Genomic DNA, 20,393 nt, shown 5'->3' with positions numbered 1-20,393 from the left:
GCCATGAATAAAGAATGGTACCAAAACACCCTCCAACAGCAACTTCTTCCAACAATCCAACAATAGTTTTGTGAAGAACAATTCATTTTCCAGCACGATGGAGCACCGTGCCATAAGGCAATAGTGATAACTAAGTGGCTCGGGGACCAAAACGTTGACATTTTGGGTCCATGGCCTGGAAACTCCCCAGATCTTAATCCCATGGAGAACTTGTGGTCAATCCTCAAGAGGCGGGTGGACAAACAAAAACCCACTCATTCTGACAAACTCCAAGAAGTGATTATGAAAGAATGGGTTGCTATCAATCATGAATTGGCCCAGAAGTTTATTGAGAGCATGCCCAGTCGAATTGCAGAGGTCCTGAAAAAGAAGGGCCAACACTGCAAATACTGACTCTTTGCATAAATGTCATGTAATTGTCGATAAAAGCCTTTGAAACGTATGAAGTGCGTGTAATTATATTTCACTACATCACAGAAACAACTGAAATAAAGATCTAAAAGCAGTTTAGCAGCTTTGAGAAAACTAATATTTGTGTCATTCTCAAAACTTTTGGCCACGACTGTATATTAACCAATAGCACAAAGGTTACAACCCACATAACATCCTCCCGTCTGCCTGTGATATAATTATGGTACAATGGTTAACATAATTATCCCAGGCAGGACAATACACAATGTCCTCTTTCCTGGAGACAACCGAGGTGTAATCCATTATCTCTCAGGACAAAGGGAAATCGCCAATACACACGGGGAGACAATAGGACAGACATCACTTACTCAAATATACAATGTCTCACCCTTTACAATACACATAGACATTTAACACATCCCAAAATGGCACGAATTAGACCAGGAATTCAAAAGTTAGTACAAGTCTCTTTGGCCTGGCTGTACTCATGGCTTTTCTGTCCAAAACCGGTTCTACACAGTCTTTTATAAAGATGAGTCGGCCAGCACACGCTGACATGCACGCTGCACGGGACAGGACAGACTCCACGTGTAGTTGAATGGAAAATCCCAGCAGACGTGACTTGATGCTCATAGAATTTCAATGTCATAAATCAATATGTCCCATCATCTAGGACGCGTTTCGGCTAGACTGCCTAGAGGTCCTAGATGATGGGACATATTGATTTATGACATTAAAATTCTACACAGTATTTTGTCCTGGAGACAATTGAGAAGTGATCCACTTCTCTCCCAAGGACAGAGGACAGACTCCATTAGCCACATGGTAGCAAAAGACAGCAAAATACATGAACTTATATAACTATGCCGCTATTGCATAAAACCGGTGCATACAACATGGGACCGTAATCAAATGGTAAGAGGCTGGCAAGTAGTCCTCTCCAAGCACTCGTGGCAACCTCAAAAGAGGGGAGTTTGTCACAAACATCTTCAGGATCAAGCCAATTTTGTTGATGGCATAAAAAAAAATCCCCAAATTCCAAGACCTTGTTTTATCATTCCATCTCCATAGCTGTACGAAAGCATAATGTTTTTGGGGGTTTTTTTGTGGACAAGTTGTATTTTTTTATGGCACCATTTAATGATCCATATAATGTATTGAAAACTGTAAAAAAATATATTTGTGGGGTGAAATAGGAAAAAGACATAACTCCGTAATTGTTTTTTGTTTGTTTCTTTTTTAGTGTTTACTATGTGGTAACATTGACATTATACATTTTAATAGTTTTTTTTATGTTTTACTACATTTAAAAAAAAGTAAAACTTTTATTTAAAAAATTATTTTTATCGCCATATTCTGATATTTTTTGCTCAGTGGAACCGTGAGGGTTTGTTTTTTTGCAGTACTAGCTGTAGTTTTTATTGTTACCTTTTTGGGTTAGGCCATGTTCACATGTCAGGGATAAGGTTCTGTGTCTTTGACCAGCTCCTGGTTTTGGCTCACAATCACCGATGGAAATAACTGACCAAATAACTGAAGTGTTAACTTGGCCTTACTTAAGTCTTTTTGATCAATTTTTATTCCATTTTTTTAAAGGCGAAGTGACAAAACAAATAACAATTTGGACATTGTGATTTTTTTTTTTACAGTGTTATCGTGTGTGATAAATATCATGATACTTTGGACATTTTTAGATGTGGTGATATTAAATAAATGTTAAAGTGATGTTAAATTGTTACTTTTATTGCTGACATTTTTGTAGGTGTTTATATATATGGCACCATGGCATCAAGAAAAATCGGAAATGCCACTTGACATACTTAGGAAGTGTTTCATCTCACATAATAGTACCATATGTCAAAATGACAAAATAATACTGCCATGCATAGCCCATACGATACTGCTATAAAGTGCCCAAATAATATGAAGATTTCAAAGGGTTCCACAGGAGCAGATGAACAGGCCACAACAATTACTGGGATATTTTATGATGCAACCTACACCCAAAAGCCATTTTTCCCTTGGGTGGAGACAACCTCTATGATTAGTAATTTATCAAACTAATCATCTGTTCTACTTTCTTTTCCTACTAATCTAGTGATTTGTTTGTGACAATGTTCCGTACGATGTCATCCTAATATGAACATATTATTTATCTTTACTGATAACTCTGATAACTGATACGCTTAAAGGCAGTCTGTCACCACCGCGGTACATTTTAAACCATTCCCAGCACACTGTAGTTGTGCTGTCCCTCTTGGTTTTAATCAATATGCTAATTAGTATAAAAGAGCCCAAGGAGCATTACCTATTAGCAACAGAGTCCAGCCGCACCCATTCGAGTGGAGTCTGGCTCCACCCCTCCACCGCTTTTCTCCACCTCTCTCCGATCCTGCCATCATCATGCACCGCGGCTCCAGGTCTTCCCACCACTCGATCACTTCTTGGTAGACTGAACTGATCATCCTTCCTGCGCAAGTGCAGTTCAGTTGATGAAGCTGCTGCTTGCAGAAAGGCAAAGACAGCGCAGGTGCAGACAGAGAAGAGCTGTGTGTCTGTGTGACATTTCCAAGGGAGGCCTGATGACATGGGAGGGAGGTGAAGAAAAGGCAGGAGGGCATGAGCGGGGCTCCATTCGAATGGGCACGGCTGGGCTCCTTTGCTGATAGGTACAGCCCCTTCGGCTCTTTTATAGTTATTTGCATATTAAGACTTGTTTTTGAGGGGCAAAAAACTGAGGAAACAGCACATAAAGTTTTTTTGGGGGGAATGAGAATGAGAATTATACTGCACTAGGGACTGTTGAGGTGCCTTCACATGAAGCAGATTTTGTGGCACTACTGAAAATCTGTTCCATTCACCTTTATGGGTCTTGCAGACATCAATGCACTTGCCGCCCCGTTCAAATGAATGGAACTGATTTTCAGACGTGGAATTTTCTCCCACAAAACCCACCGCGGTGGTGACAGACTCTAATTAAAGTGCTATGCACTTTAGAGCTTTCCATAAGTCCCATCCATTTTAATGTAAAGAGAATAAGCATGGTTTGTCGCCCTCAATGAGAACATATACTGAGACCCCCTCACACACAAGATCAAGTTCAGGTTTTATGGAAAAACTGCCTAAAGTGGAGCTGTCCCCTATCCTGTTTTAGTAACAACTTGCATCCCCCATGTAATAATTCTGGAGCACCTATTAGTATGACTTTATGTTGTGCCATTCCTTTATTATTCCTGCTAGAAGTTATGAACGACTTGCTAGCGGTTTGCAATGAGGGTCTAGATGGGTGTTACCAGTATGGGGTGTGTCCTTACATGCTCTGATGTGCAGTGATTGAATAGTATCAGACCGTGCAGGGACACATCCCCAACTGGCAACATCCAGCTGGACCTTCATTTCCTACTGCTAGTACTTCATTCATAAATTCTAGCAGGAATAATAAAGGAATGGCACAACGTAGAATCATAAGAATAGATCCCCAACAACTGTTATGACATGTGGAATGCAAGTAGTTACTAAAACAGTAAACTAAACAAAAATCACAGAAAAATATATTTTTTTTTTAATCCTGCATGATATGATAACTGAATATGAGGATGTGCATGGCTACATCTATAAAAGAAAAATCACAAAATAATGCACAATAGATGCAAACATTATATATGAGCTAAGCTCTTACTCTGATATGATAAAATCTTAGACTTTCAGCCAATATATTTTAATCAAAACACATCTGTGCCCACCTACCAGCTCCAAGGTGGTCTCAGAAAGATGGGTCCCACTCTTAACCAACTTATGTTGTTGGGTATCTACATTCAGGAGAGCAGACCCTGCACGGGTCCTCTTCAAACCATCTGAAAATTAAGGGGTTTCTCTCTACCCTATGTGAATAAAGCTTAACATTCCTAATTTAGATCTGTGCTTGCTGCCAGTGAATAAAAACATGCATTGTATACATCCAGAGGTTAAAAACCTGTCCTGATCATGTCAAACGAAAGATCTTGTGCACACAACAAAACCATAGGCATATAGTATGTATGAGTGCATATTACACCTCCAGCAGAATGCCTGGGTAATCCAGCAGGCAATGCAACATGTAATAATATGCCATTCAAAGGCATTTAAGGGTACAATATGGGCCAACCTATTTCTATAAAGGCAAAAGCCTTTTGATATAATATGGCTGCATTTCAGACTTTGCTTGACTGGTACAACAACTAGTACCCAGAAGTCATATCTCTTTGTTCATTACGGTAAGTCACAGATGCGTGAGGAGCCTGCTCTATACATTGCAGGTGCCTACAGCAGACGAGATCCGAGATAACTCCAGTATCGGCAATTTAATTTCTCAATAGTAATATCTAAGTTATCTGAGCAGTTAGAAAAAAAGAGGCTTCCTCTGTTCCCCGATTGCCCCCTGTGAGTATTCCAAGCCAGGTCTAAAGCCTTCCAAGTTAAGACTCCTCCTACACCTTGCCTGTATTGCAGAGTATTATATAAGAGCAACTGCACGGCCCAAAAGATAGGTACCTGAACGGTACCAAAAGATAGGTAACTGCTGTACGGTACCAATAGATAGGTAACTGCTGCACGGTACCAATAGATAGGTAACTGCTGCACGGTACCAATAGATAGGTAACTGCTGTACGGTACCAATAGATAGGTAACTGCTGCACGGTACCAATAGATAGGTAACTGCTGCACGGTACCAATAGATAGGTAACTGCTGCACGGTACCAATAGATAGGTAACTGTTGCACAGTACCAAAAGATAGGTAACTGCTGCACAGTACCAATAGATAGGTAACTGCTGCACGGTACCGAAAGATAGGTAACTGCTGCACGGTACCAAAAGATAGGTAACTGCTGCATGGTACCAAAAGATAGGTAACTGCTGCACAGTACCAAAAGATAAGTAACTGTACGGTACCAAAAGATAGGTAACTGCTGCACGGTACCAATAGATAGGTAACTGCTGCACGGTACCAATAGATAGGTAACTGCTGCACGGTACCAATAGATAGGTAACTGCTGCACGGTACCAATAGATAGGTAACTGCTGCACGGTACCAATAGATAGGTAACTGTTGCACAGTACCAAAAGATAGGTAACTGCTGCACAGTACCAATAGATAGGTAACTGCTGCACGGTACCGAAAGATAGGTAACTGCTGCACGGTACCAAAAGATAGGTAACTGCTGCACAGTACCAAAAGATAGGTAACTGCTGCACAGTACCAAAAGATAGGTAACTGCTGCACGGTACCAAAAGATAGGTAACTGCTGCACAGTACCAAAAGATAGGTAACTGCTGCATGGTACCAAAAGATAGGTAACTGCTGCACAGTACCAAAAGATAAGTAACTGTACGGTACCAAAAGACAGGTAACTGCTGAACAGTACCAATAGATAAGTAACTGCTGCACGGTACCAAAAGATAGGTAACTGCACGGTACCAAAAGATAGGTAACTGCACAGTACCAAAACATAGGTAACTGCATGGCCCAAAAGATAGGTAACTGCTGCACGGTACCAAAAGATAGGTAACTGCTGCACAGTACCAAAAGATAGGTAACTGCTGCACGGTACCAAAAGATAGGTAACTGCTGCACGGTACCAAAAGATAGGTAACTGCTGCACAGTACCAAAAGATAGGTAACTGCTGCATGGTACCAAAAGATAGGTAACTGCTGCATGGTACCAAAAGATAGGTAACTGCTGCACAGTACCAAAAGATAAGTAACTGTACGGTACCAAAAGACAGGTAACTGCTGAACAGTACCAATAGATAAGTAACTGCTGCACGGTACCAAAAGATAGGTAACTGCACGGTACCAAAAGATAGGTAACTGCACAGTACCAAAACATAGGTAACTGCATGGCCCAAAAGATAGGTAACTGCTGCACGGTACCAAAAGATAGGTAACTGCTGCACAGTACCAAAAGATAGGTAACTGCTGCACGGTACCAAAAGATAGGTAACTGCTGCACGGTACCAAAAGATAGGTAACTGCTGCACAGTACCAAAAGATAGGTAACTGCTGCATGGTACCAAAAGATAGGTAACTGCTGCATGGTACCAAAAGATAGGTAACTGCTGCACAGTACCAAAAGATAAGTAACTGTACGGTACCAAAAGATAGGTAACTGCTGCACGGTACCAATAGATAAGTAACTGCTGCACGGTACCAAAAGATAGGTAACTGCACGGTACCAAAAGATAGGTAACTGCACAGTACCAAAACATAGGTAACTGCATGGCCCAAAAGATAGGTAACTGCACGGTACCAAAAGATAGGTAACTGCATGGCCCAAAAGATAGGTAACTGCACGGTACCAAAATATAGGTAACTGCATGGTACCAAAAGATAGGTAACTGCATGGTACCAAAAGATAGGTAAAAATGTTTAAAATGTTTTTAAAAACACATGAATTCCACATTTAAAAAAACTCCAATTATTAAAAAAAAAATACAATTGACATCATTGGTATGGCCACATCCGCACATTTCCAAACATCTTGTTGTTCGCTGTAAACACTATTAAAAATAATAATTTCCAATGCCAGAATTGTAGTTTTTGGGTCACCTCGTCTCCCTAAAAAATGAAAAAAATGTCAAAAGTTGCATGTACTCCAAATTGACAAAACCACAGATTATCCCTAAAAAGTGATAAGCACCAGATTGTATAAAATGCAGACTTTATTCCAATTATTAAAAATGATGTTCCATAGGCTAAATTGCAGTAATATATCCTACGCGTTTCAATCGTTTAAGCGATCTTAATCATGGCATAACATTTTTTGAAAAAAGCAGATGTCATTTATGCCTTTAGCTCAGCTTCAATTGTAGTTGCACATGTATGGGGATGTAACAAATCATACCCTGACCTATTAATCATTGAATAGGTGAAAGCCATATACTATATGAACTGTGAAAATAAAACATAACATTTTTTAATACAAATAATTAGATTGGAATAAAGTCAAGATTTTTTATGATCTTGGTGCTGGATTATCAATTTTTTATGGATTATTAACAGGCACCGGAACACAATCCCAGTATACGGCTATTTGGCAGATTACCCTGCAAAAAATGAGCCATCGCGCGCCCTCCGCTGATGCGTTGAAAGCAACAAGTCCTGGCACCCCCTGTGCATGCGCTAGGATCTCAAGAATAGTGTCCTCAAGAAGTTCTGGCTTCCAGTGCCATGTTACTGGGTTTCGAGATGGTGATTCCTTGCAGATTTATAAAGACAACTTTACTAGTGCCTTCCTAGTACATCATTGTGGAATTAATGCAGATCTGTGTTTGTCCTCCAGATCATCCTTTAAGTGCATCAGCTCCAGCGGTAACTGGCGCATGTGCAGTGAAGTAAGGTGTTCTGGCCTTGGCTTCATCTGCATTCTGCGCATACACTAATTGCTGCTGGAGCATGCTGGAAAGAGGTAGGGGTACTACTTTATAACTTCATAACCACCTCATTGTAATGCGACTACCATTCAGTATGGCACCATAGCGGTGGTATACTCAATACTCAGGTTTTGTTTCTATCTCCCGTTCTGAGCTGTGGTCATATGACCATGTCCATGCAGCTCTTTCTTATTTCCTGTGATGTTATGTCCATGGGCAGTAATAGGGGAGTGTCTGTGTAACTAGCTGGTAGTAGGAGCTATAAAGTAGCTGGGGCGGCACTGGAGCTGTGGCAGAGGAGGGAGAAGTGTAGCATGGGTTTGGTTGGATGCAGCAACAGGAAGTGCTACATACAGAATTGGTTTACATGGTGAAAACGAGTCAGGAGTCCAAATTGGAAAAAGAACAGTATGGAAAGATGTACATGAGGTAAGCAACTACATGATTATATATGTTAAATTCCATAGTAATCCCAGAAAATCCCTTTAAGCTAATTGTGCCTTTAAAAAAAACAGTATAACCTTGTTGAACGTCAAAATGGGATCAGTTCATTCTGTTACTTCATTAGCATTGATGATGTCTTGCCCACTTTTCTGCTTTCTATTTTTGCAGATACTTTGGGACAATCTAAGGATGGCAGAAAAAACATTTGAGAAATGTAAATCTCCCTGCATTTATGAGGAGCTGGCAGGAGAGTTTAAGGTGGTCAGTGTACGGGAAGTTGGCAAAGATGTTGTTCTGAGCTTATCCATCAGAAGCCTGACAACCAAGCCAAAGCAAGTTAATGTTGACATCAAGGCAAGTTCTGTCCTGTACACCAAGAAGGAAATACATGAACTCCTCAAAGAATCCAAGACAATTTGTGTGCCAGGCTGTGAAGGTAATGACCATGCAGAACTTTACATATGTGAACCATGAAAAAATATACAATACGGAAAAATATGAAAAAATAAGTATTGTAAAAATAAATCCCCTCTGTTATCTAGAGGGTTAAAGAAACACTCCTACAGAAATGTTATTTTCTGGCATGTAAGCAACGTAGTAAACATCAGTGAAGATTCTTGTATTACCGTTGCCTTTATATAGTTACATAGTTTATATGGTTGAAAAAAGACATAAGTCCATCAAGTCCAACCAAGGGATAGGTTGACTCAGATTTCAATATGTTTTCATAAGCATTAATGTAGTTTACTTTTAAGAATTCGTCTAAACCCTTTTTAAAACTGTCCACTGTTCCTGCTTTGACCACGTCCTGAGGAGGTCTATTCCACAGCTTCACAGTTCTTACAGTAAAGAAGCTTTGACGCTTCTGAAAACTGAACTTTTTCTTCTCCAGTCAGAGGCAGTGCCCCCTTGTCTTTTGAGGGCATTTTACATGGAACAGTTTTTCACCGTATTTATTGTATGGCCCATTTGTATATTTGTTAAAGTTAATCATGTCCCCCCTTAGGCTCCATTCACACGTCCGCAAAATGGGTCCGCATCCTTTCCGCAATTTTGCGGAAAGGGTGCGGACCCATTCATTCTCTATGGGGACGGAATGTGCTGTCCGCATCCACATTTGCGGATCCGCACTTCCGCATCCGTGCTTCCATTTCCGCAAAAAAATAGAACATGTCCTATTCTTGTCCGCAATTGCGGACAAGAACAGGCATATTCTATTATGTCGGCAATGTGCGGTCCGCAAAATGTGGAAAGCACATTGCCGCTTTCCGTGTTTTGCGGATCCGTGTCTCCGTGTTTCCGCAAAACACATTGCGGACGTGTGAATACAGCCTTAGACATCTCTTATCAAGACTAAATAAATTCATGGACTGCTGCCCAGAACTGAACTGCATAGTGACTCTCCCAGTGTTACATCACCTAGGCCATATGAAGCACAGGGATTATTACTACCAAGATGCATAACTTTACATTTGTCCACATTGAACCTCATTTGCCAAGTTAATGCCCAATCACTCAGAGTGTTAAAGTCAGCTTGTAGTTTATGGACATCTTCCATAGATTGTACAGTACTACATAGCTTGGTGTCATCTGCAAAAATAGAAATGATGCTATTATCACGTCCTCAATATCATTAATAAATAAATTAAATAATAGAGGGCCCAGCACTAAACCTTGGGGTACATCACTTATAACCTGGGACCATTCAAAGTAGGAATCATTGACCACAACTCTCGGGACACAGGTCCTTCAGCCAGTTTTCAATCCAATTACAAACTATACTTTACATATTAAATGTCTATGAGGGACAGTATCAAAAGCCTTTGCAAAATCCAGAAACACTACATCCACAGCCGCCCCTCTGTCCAGGCTACTACTCACCTCCTCATAAAAACAAATCAGGTTAGTCTGACAACTTCTGTCCTTGGTAAACCCATGCTGGTTATCACTTATAATATTATTTATAGTCACATACTCCTGTATATAGTCCCTTAGAGTCCTTCAAACGTTTTTCCCACAACAGAAGTTAAACTAACTGGTCTATAATTACCTGTAAAGGACCTTGATCCTTTTTTGAATATGGACACCACATTTGTCTTGCGCCAATCACTTGGCACTGTACCAGTACCTAGAGAATACGCCACGGATATCCGCTTCTTTCTCTTTTTTTGTATATAGTAACTCTGCCTTTTCCTTACCTTCAGTGACTGCCCCCCCCCCCCGACCGAATTTTTGGGGATTTGTTTTGCTTTCTTTTGGCTACCTGCTGTTCGTTTTGTAATTTTGCTAATTTTATCTCCTTTTTACAGATCTTATTAAGCCCTTTGTAATCTTCAAATGCTACAGCTGACCCCTCAGATTTTTTTTTTTTTTTAATGCTTTATTTTCTTCTTTTATTGCCCTTTTTACAGTAGCTGTAAGCCATGGGGGGTTTCATTTTCAGCATTTTATACTTGTTACCTAAGGGAATAAATTTTTTTGTGCAATTACTCAATGTGGATTTAAAGCTCTCCCATTTATCCTCTGTATTATTATGTGACAGTAGCTGCTCCCAGTCTATGCCCTGAAATGCTGCCCTCAAACCAGTAAAATTAGCCTTTTTAGAATGCAGTGTCTTTGCTCTTCCTGACAGAGTTTGCTTCTTATAGTTTAGGGGGAGTATAATGATATTGTGGTCACTATTACCTAGTTTTTCGCGAACTGTAACATTTCCAACAAGCCCTGCATCATTACAGATTACCAGATCCAACAGAGCATTGCCCCTAGTGGGAGCTTCTATAATCTGGCCCATAAAGTGGTCCTGCAGAAAGTTGAGGAATTTTCTCCCCTTTGCGGTTGAGGCAGAATCATGACCCCAGTCAATGTCTGAGAAGGTAAAATCTCCCATTATGAACACTGTACCCGCCTGTGCAGCCCGCTCTATTGGGTTATACAGTTGCGTTTTTATCTCCTCTGTGATGGTAGGGGGTCAATAGATTGCCCCAAGTATTATTTTTTCAGTGTTTATATCCCTTTGAACTTCCACCCATAAGGTTTCCACATCCTCACCATCCTCACCCACAATTGCCTCTTTCACACCTGTCTTCAAATCACTCCGCACATACAGGCACACGCCACCGCCTTTTCTATTGACCCTGTCTTTCTTAAATAGTGCAAAACCCTCAATATTCACAGCCCAGTCATGCGAAGAGTCCAACTATGTCTCAGCCACACCAACTACTTATATGTGTTCTTCTAGTAACATAGCCTCCAGCTCCCCCATTTTGCTAGCTAGACTTCTGGCATTTGTGAAAATACATTTAAAATTACTTTTACATGTAAAGTGCATATCTGGGATTTTTAGGTTATCTTGGTTGATGTTTGTATGTAACAGGTTCTTGTTACCAGCAGTTCTATTTTTCATTGGTGTATAATTCTGCCCATTCTTCTCCCTACTTTCCTCACTAACCCCAGCCCCCACTAAATCCCCACTGTCCCTTCCTATATCCCACTCTCTATCTACACTATCTACCCCATTATTAGTATGACCGCCCCACCTCCCCCCAGATCCTAGTTTAAAAGCTCATCGAGCCATCTAACCATTTTTCCCCCAGGGAAGTGGCACCCTCCCCATTAAGGTGCAGCCCATCCCAACTGTAGAGCCTGTAACCGACCAAAAAGTCATCCCAGTTCTCCATTGAACCCAAACTCTTCCTTCCTGCACCAGCTTCTGAGCCACTTATTTAACTCCCTAAGCTCTCGTTGTCTCTCTGGTGACCTTCATGGCACTGGTAGTATTTCTGAAAACACTACCTTGGAGGTCCTGGACTTGAGCTTCTCTCCTAGTTCCCTAAAATCATTTTTAAGGACCTTCCTCATCTGCCCCTGACTTTGTCATTGGTGCCAATGTGTACCATGACCGGCGGGTCTTCTCCAGCCCCACCCAGCAATCTGTCAATCCGATCCTCATTATGCCGAACCCGGAAGACTGACAAATTGTTCGGCATTCATGGTCTCGGTGACAGATGACTCTGCCTGTCCTCCTAATATGAGTTATTCTGCTTCATTCTCTTGCTGGACCACATAACCGGCACTCTGAAACATTTTTGGGTGAACCAGAAGTCACTTTCTCATTTCTTGGAGACTTAAAGGGGTTGTACCCTTCTTCACTCAGCATTTCATCCTCTGATGCTCTCCCTTGCCATGAAAATGCTGAGTGAAGAAGGGGACAACCCCTTTAAGTCTCCTAGAAATGAGAAAGTGACTTCTGGTTCACCCAAAAATGTTTCAGAGTGCCGGTTATGTGGTCCAGCAAGAAAATAAAGCAGATCAGATAACTGATATTAGGAGGACAGACAGAGTCATCTGTCACCGAGACCGTGAATGCCGAACAGTGTGTTGTCTTCCGGGTGCTGAATAATGAGTAAAGAAGGGATTATGTCCAGGTTCAGCTCTAAACCCTAACAACCCCTTTAAGAATGAACTGAAAAATAGAGGTGACTTCTGGTCCTTTCAAAAACACTGTAACATACAATGAGTCACACACAACCTTGCTCCATCTGATTCCTCTGCTAGTTCCTCACTCTCTTTGATTGACAGGACCAGGTTCCTGTACAGTCATCTCGCCTGGTCTTGTTAATCAAGAAGGAGAGAGAGGGGCTGACAGAAGAAGCAGGAGGAGCAAGGGTGTCCGTGTGGCTTGGGCCCAGCCTCTGTGCATTTAACTGCTCATTTGCATATGGCCAGGTGAAAGGTATCATGACTATGGTATTGGTTAGTCTGCTTGGGTCTCACCAACCCCAACCTTTTTAAACCACACCATTAAATAACAGCCGGACAACAGTTTGGATTAAATCAGCCACATCAGCCATTTTTATTAAATAACAAATAAATATCCAACATAAATAACTTAACCTTAACCCACAGAAACCTGAGTAAATGACAAGGGAGGTCCTAAAAGCCCCAATAAAACAATTGCACCCAAATAAACTGGCAACAACATCTTGCCCGCAGCCAATGACCGCCAGCTCGGAGCCACTGATGGATGCCTAATTCCTCCACTCCTGTTCAACCATGAGAGTCTAGCCCCACCCGTGGGGCCCTCCCATTCTCAAATACTACCATATCCACCAACTTCGAGGACCTCCCACCGCCAGCAACGCGCAACTTGACCCACTTAAGTTTGCGCGTCCCTCCACATTTCCAGGGATGTTTCAATCCCACCCTAAATCCCCTAAGGACCACAAATCTATCCCTAAAGCATTGAGGTGCACCCCATCTGCTTGCCAAAATTCGCCCACTCCCCCTACCCACCGCCCGATTTACTTTAATCCAAGCTTTATTTAGTCGCTCGACCAACCTCGCACCCCTCCAAGACCGCGTTGGCACAATGTCCGACCACACCATAATCATATTCGGGAATAATGCCCACAACCACAGTAAATAAAATTTAATGTCTCAAATTAACTCACAGAATGGCCGAGCCCCTAGATCGTTACCCCCAATGTGTAACACAAAAACGTCTGGGGGGCAATCCAATCGCACAAAGCAATGTACCTCCCGCAACACCCCACCCTATAACAGTTGGTGCCCGTTCGATCTCACATCTGCCCTTACTGCCCCCCAGAACACGAACGAATGTCCCAGGATCCACACCAACACCGCCTGTGAACCTATGAACAACAAAAACACAAGTAACATTAAACCATTAAAATAACCGTAACTCACAATCTACCCAATCTCACATATGAGCTAAATTGAATTGATTCCCACCGACCTATACTTCTTATCATATCCTCGCTCAAACCTAAACATGCCGCTTCTGTCACTGCTCCAATCCAAAATGAATGCCCCGTATAACCTTCGTAATTAATCTCCAAGACCTTCAAGCATCTCCTAAAAATTGATAGAAATTGGAAACGCGACAAAAAACGTTGTGCCTAAGAAGAGGAGCAGTGCCCTTCCCAATCACCCCTCTGTAGTCCTGCAAGAACTTAACAGGACAAACTAAACATCCTGGTACATCGAACAAAATCAACTGCCTACCCTTATCTTCGTGATAAGTTTTCGACTTCCGGATACATATTTCCACCCTGTCACAGGTCTACATCTTCTGATCTCAACCCTCCAGCCCTACTGACACTACTACTCACCAGTTCCCCTAACCTAAATGCCCCAAAAAACGCCATGCCTCATGAAATATCATCAGGCTGCACGGGCGCTGTGTAACCCGCAGCCACAGGTCCTGTATCCCACCGCTCCTGTTCACCGTCTTTCCTGATCCTAGGATTTTGTTGCCACGCCATCCTTGTAATCCGGCATCCCTGAATCTTCTCTGCTAGATGAACTTTGTCTTCTTTCCAAAATGGCTCCTGCCACACGGAGGAACCATCTCTTCAGGGATGGCCACTCTACTTGTGGCCCCTTGCAGCAGGCTTACAACCTGCCCTCTCAATCAACCGGGACCCCGTGCCTCCGCCTCCATCCTAATCCGGCAAGAAGCTCCTCCACAGACATGGTGAGGGAGCTGGTAGTTTGCCAAGATATTTACTAAAATGGCACTCTTAACCCCAACTCCCCCTTTATAAAGCCTCCCTAGCCCCCCCCCCCCCCATTAACCTAGTGACTACCTCTTACTAACTACCTCTAGGACAAATAACCCTCTAGGTGCCGCCCCTCTCCAACCAAACCAGCGTCATGCTGGCCTCCCCTCAGCTCTTGCCCCAGTCCGGCCCCACTTTATGCTCAGCTGAGCTAGACCTACAAGGTATTGAGCCTGGCTTATCAGTGAATTTCCTAGTAACAGACTCCATGGCAGACATTGGTGGCATATTGTATGATATGCCACCAATATCCAATTGCTGAGGGCATTCCTCAACTTTCTGCAAGTAGATGTGGCACTAGGAAGGTGTTGTGCAGAGTAGACACACTGACTTGCTACCTTTCTAGTGCCACCACAACGTGGTTAAAGAGGATTTTAGTTAGTGACAACAGGCATGTGTCTATGGGTAGCCCTGTCAAAAAGGACCTACATTTGAATACAATAAGTAATCATGTGCAAACTTCCCATATCCTTTGGGTGTCCCTGTGGTTAGTAGCCTGGAAACAACTTTTCATTTGACCACTATGCTCTGTGTTTATTCAGGGACAGAAGTGCCGGTGGTCATACCCTACACTATGTACGAAGATTTATTGACTGCCGATAACTCAATCGAGGTGACAGCCGTATGCTCCTGTGAACCATATGATGGACTACTGATTATCGAAACAAATGTTGTCCTGAGTAACCCTAAATTTGAAATAAAGGTAAAATATATCATTTAGACCCAAGGCTGTATCTTTTTTAAATTTTTAGTGACACTAAGTATACCATAGGCTACGGTCACGTGAATGTCTATTATTGAGCTACGGTCACGTGAATGTCCATTATTGAGCACCAGTCATGTCATTTGTATAGAAATCCAGTCAAGATTACATGGATATGTAGCAGGGTGCAAGACCGGAGAGTAGGTGGAGGGCCGAGCAGATGATGCACACAATGACCAGGGCTCTTTAGTTAGAATAAATTCTCTCTTTACTGAGTAGATGATGAAGGTTATAGTGCAAACACAAGCGGTAGGCACAGTTCAGAGGTATATAACAGCAGGATTTTCCCAAAGCAATGCTTCCATATGACCACGGGCATGCAATAACTGTCAATATGCTTTCTGAAATGCCCAGTCTGCGGGGCTCAGATCTTAGATCAGATGAACAGGCCATCTCATAAGTGTGGGGGGTACCTGAGGCAATCAACTGTTTCCATATGCAGTAAAGTCTATTGCCATAAACGTACATTTACCTTACTGTCTCAGTCCAGCATGGCCTTTTTAGTGGTCCTCAAACATCTTCAAATGTCTGTTCTCTTTCTCTCAGTAGTAGTTCCTCAGTCCCGTTGCTCTTTTGGCAGCTTTCAATCTCAGGGATGATGGTTCCCTGGGCTAGGCCAAGTTGTCAGCAGCTAACATATTTACATCCTTCCTCTAGGCCTGCTCAGCAAAAACCTCCTAACAGGGAGATAGGCCAGCCCTTTACCATTGCAACTGGCCCAAAAATCTGTCAGTTAACTATTTGTTACATATACACAATCATCTGGGATACACAGTGCACAAGAAAAAAGAATCCTTTAACCATTTACCATATGATTCACTTTATGAGACGCACCTTATGATAAGGTTTTAGAGGAGAAAAATAAGAAAATATATTTTTCATTAGACTTCAGATCAGACCCCCATATTAGACCTCAGATCAGACCCCCATATCAGCCTCAGACCTCAGATCAGGCCGCCATATCAGACCTCAGATCAGAGCCCCTATATTAGCCTCAGACCTTAGATCAGGCCCCCATATCAGACCTCAGATGAGATCTGACCCCCATCAGAGCTAAAACAATAAAATGTAGTTACCTTTACTATTCCACCACTACTTTGCTGGTCTCATGGACTAACCTGTAGTCACGTTCCCTGGTCTTCTCCGGGTGCCTGGATTAGGTCCTGAGCTGTATGGAGAAGACCAGATAGTGGTGAGTACAGACAGAGCTAGCAGCACTTCACTCACCCCACCCCACGCCTCCTGCATATTATTGGGGGGGGGGGGGGGGAGTAAATACAGTAAGTAGTTTGGCATTAACTCCTGGTGATTTGGTTATTGCTAATGCTTTAGGCAGGAATTTGAAGGATCATTTATGATCTGTGCAACATCCTAGAGCTGTCTGCCATGGTAAACAGCAGCAAATCACACTAAAGAACATTAGGACATCCTCCATTAGGGATGCACCAACAATGAGGCCAGGTGAGGCGATCGCCTCAGGCAGCACCAGGAAGGGGCAAGAGTGGGGCAGCAGGGGTTAGGTTAAGAAATTGGCATTGGGGGGGTGCGTTTCAGTTTTCGCCTCAGGCAGCAAAAAGGCTAGGTGCACCCCTGTCCTCCATGGTTCCCCTTTATCTATAAAACTTGTGGTGGACCCTACCTATAGTTACATGTGTCACAAAAAAGAACCCTATTTTACCAATCACTATAGGAGCGGTCTTTGGATTCATACTCATATCAGTTTCATGTTCATTTTTATAGCTAAATAAAAAAGTCAGTGTGAACAAACCGGTAGAAGTGGACATCGTCTTCACCAACCCCTTTAACAAAGAAGTCTCTAATATTGTGGTGACAGCAGAAGGCAGCGGACTGCTCAAATATCCTGTTTCAATGAAGTAAGTGACAGACTAGAATTTCCTTTCTAATGCCGTTATTAACTTTTAATATTGAGTAACGACCCAGGCCTATTCAGTCTTGCGATGCACCTCTATGGTATAATGCTTCTTTCAGGAAGTTGGAATGTGGGTGGCTGGTGAGGCATTTGCCTAAGTGCTGGATGGCAATGGGCAAGCTCCAACAAGACATACCAACCATAGTGAATCCTTATACTTTTTTAGAGCAGCAGGGGGCTTTTTGCAGTTGTCCATATTGCTCACAGTAACTGTATATTATTGGGACGCTGTCGATGCTATACTATACTGTACTGTGCACACTAATAATATATTTAGTCAACCCATTGTCAATATCGATGGAGCATCTAGAACTGTTTCATGTTCTCAAGAAGAATTATCGATAAAGATAAAAATCTGACTTTGATGTAACATCTTATGAAACTTGCAGCCAAGATTTTCCTGCAGTTGGGAGCCACTCACAATTGCACCAGCAGATGGCAGTGTTATCACAAACATGGGCCACAGCTACTCCAATCAAATAAAAGAGCTCATTGCCTTTCTGATTCCTGATCGTTTTGATGCCACATTAGATTACCTGCCTGAAATCCATCTGTGATGTCACAATTATTCTCACTTTAACCCACTTGTGATGTCACAGACGTTAGCAACCATTGACCTGACTGAAATCTGCCTGTGATGTCACATTTTAACTCGCCTTATCCTACTTGTGATCTTACAGAAGCTGACAACTATTGACCTGTCGGAATCCCACATATGAGGTCACATTGTGTTGCAGTTTAACTCACCTGTGATATCACAGAAGTTGACATCTATTACCTGACTGAAACCCAGTTGTGGTGTCACAGCAGCTTGCCTGATCAAAACCCACGTGCGATGTCACAATGGCTTACCTGACTGAAACAGCTGTCATGTTGAGGGAAACACACTTGTGATGGAACAGTAGCTTAGGCTACTTTTGCATATGTGCTAATGATTTCGGTTGTTCTGCTCCAATATAGGCACAGAAGCAATGGAAACAACTGAAACTGATGGTGCCAGACAGGCCTCATTGACTATAAAGGGGTTCATTAGGAAGTCCAACATTTGTGACATCACATTAAATTATTTGATGGAAGCATGTTTGTGATATCACATGTACCTACCAAACTAAAACACTTGTGATATCACAGTAGCTTACCTTTATGTGCATGGTCTTTGTAGTCTAGTCTTCTAATCCAGCTGAGCTTTTCACGGGAAGGTTGGGAAGGATGGGGGATTGAATACCCCAAAATAGTATTGTATTCCTCAGTTCCACTCACTTCAATGAGGCAAACATATTCCAAAAGATGGAACTTTGGACTCCAGTTGACCTGCTACTGTCTGTGAAGCTATTGTGTCCTCCAAGAAAAATTTACACAGATGGAAAACAGGTCTAACGAAGTCCAACGTTTAATCTCTTGGACTCCATTTGCCTCACTGAAGTGAGTGGATTCACTGAGGGATATGAATACTTTTTGGGGGTATTAAAACGTCTTGTGGCAGTGGTGTACCTTCAATGGAGGCAGACTTCGCAACTGCTATGAGGCCCAGAGGAGGCCTGGCGCTAAACTACTAATTCTTTTCCTGACACAAAAACACAGCATTTATATGAAAGCATTAAGCTCGCCCTAATGGGAGCCCGTTATCTGCTGTAAATACACTGAACAATATGGTGTTCAGAATGTATGCTGTATTTATGAAGCACCTATTCTCCTCTGACATAGGGGTCCGATAAAGCCCATACTAAGTTTTGCTGTGGAGCCCCATGAGATCTGTGTACACCTCTGCCCAGTGGATAGCTAAAATGTTATGCGAACGCTCTCCTAAATCATCGACAGATCCCACAAAAGTCAGTATCTGCGACCAGCTATGGTCACCAAAATTCTGCAAGTCAATAACCTAAGCGTAGAAGATGAGTTGATGATCCTGGACCTTAGACATCTAAGGGCTCATTGCTTGTGGCTATATGACAGATCTGTGCAAGCTTCAAGTTGTACCATAGTCTGGTATGCCCTATCTGATGCCCAAAATGCTTCATCACAGTCACCTACATGGGCAGCACATGGAGAGCATATGACTCAAAGCAGCAGGAATTGTGATGTTGCATGAGGACTAGGAGTTTCTCTCAGCATTAATAATTCTGAATTCTCATATTGTTTTTGTTTTTGTTTATTGTGCATATAAATGTGAATTCATATTAATATGGTATTTTTTATTTTTTAGTGTGAACTCAGTGAAGCCGAATGAGACTGTTACTATTCCCATAATTATAAAGCCATACAAGGCTGGCCTCAAGCATCTGCTGGTGGATTTCACAACTAACAAGTTCCCGAATGCCAAAGGATATCTGGAGATTGAAGTTCACGAGGCCACATAATTTATTTATAACAACTACATGTCGAAAACTGCACATTCATTTATAATTTAAGCCTGTATTTCAGTGGGCTTCCGCACATTATGTAGGACGCCATCACTTCCCATTCAAGTAAAGCTTGATGCGTCTTATTCTTGTACGCTTGTGTTCCTTGACAGCAGGACAATTCCCAAGACGCTGTTTTCGCTTTTTTCGCTACTTTGCCAAATCTATGATTGATAAACCGCTTACCATATGCTATGAGCTTTCTCAGAGGTCACAAACTGCTGTGTGACTGATATTATTTCTGCTGCTTTTGCTTTGTGACCATGGTCATTTACAAACCACAAAAAGTGGTTTCTCTGAACTTGAAGTGGGTGGGATGCCCATAAGGCCTCATGCACAACAGCTGTTGTGCAGCCGTTCCATGCATTGGGGACCACAATTTGCGGTCCCCAATGCACGGGCAACGTCCGTGCGGTGGCTGGGACGGATAGAGACCCATTCAACTTGAATGGCT

General features: G+C 42.3%; 1 protein-coding gene across 3 annotated transcripts in view; it reads left to right on the top strand.

Moving 5' to 3' along the window:
* LOC122940985 (protein-glutamine gamma-glutamyltransferase E-like) overlaps positions 1-20,090 on the top strand; it is a 40,334-nt gene extending 20,244 nt beyond the window's left edge. For 2 of the 3 annotated variants that reach the window (XM_044297955.1, XM_044297954.1), the window contains exons 2-5: positions 8,435-8,702; positions 15,390-15,550; positions 17,351-17,484; positions 19,744-20,090. In XM_044297955.1, the coding sequence (XP_044153890.1) occupies positions 8,456-8,702; positions 15,390-15,550; positions 17,351-17,484; positions 19,744-19,897 (696 nt within the window). In that variant the 5' untranslated portion in view covers positions 8,435-8,455 and the 3' untranslated portion in view covers positions 19,898-20,090. Of the gene's footprint in view, positions 1-7,523; positions 8,252-8,434; positions 8,703-15,389; positions 15,551-17,350; positions 17,485-19,743 lie in introns of those variants that run through there. The other variant, XM_044297956.1, reaches the window with a different exon arrangement.
* The last annotated feature ends 303 nt before the right edge of the window (positions 20,091-20,393 follow it).

This window comes from Bufo gargarizans, chromosome 6 (assembly GCF_014858855.1).
Source record: "Bufo gargarizans isolate SCDJY-AF-19 chromosome 6, ASM1485885v1, whole genome shotgun sequence".
Taxonomy (NCBI): domain Eukaryota; kingdom Metazoa; phylum Chordata; class Amphibia; order Anura; family Bufonidae; genus Bufo; species Bufo gargarizans.
This window is presented reverse-complemented; position numbering and strand designations above follow the sequence as displayed.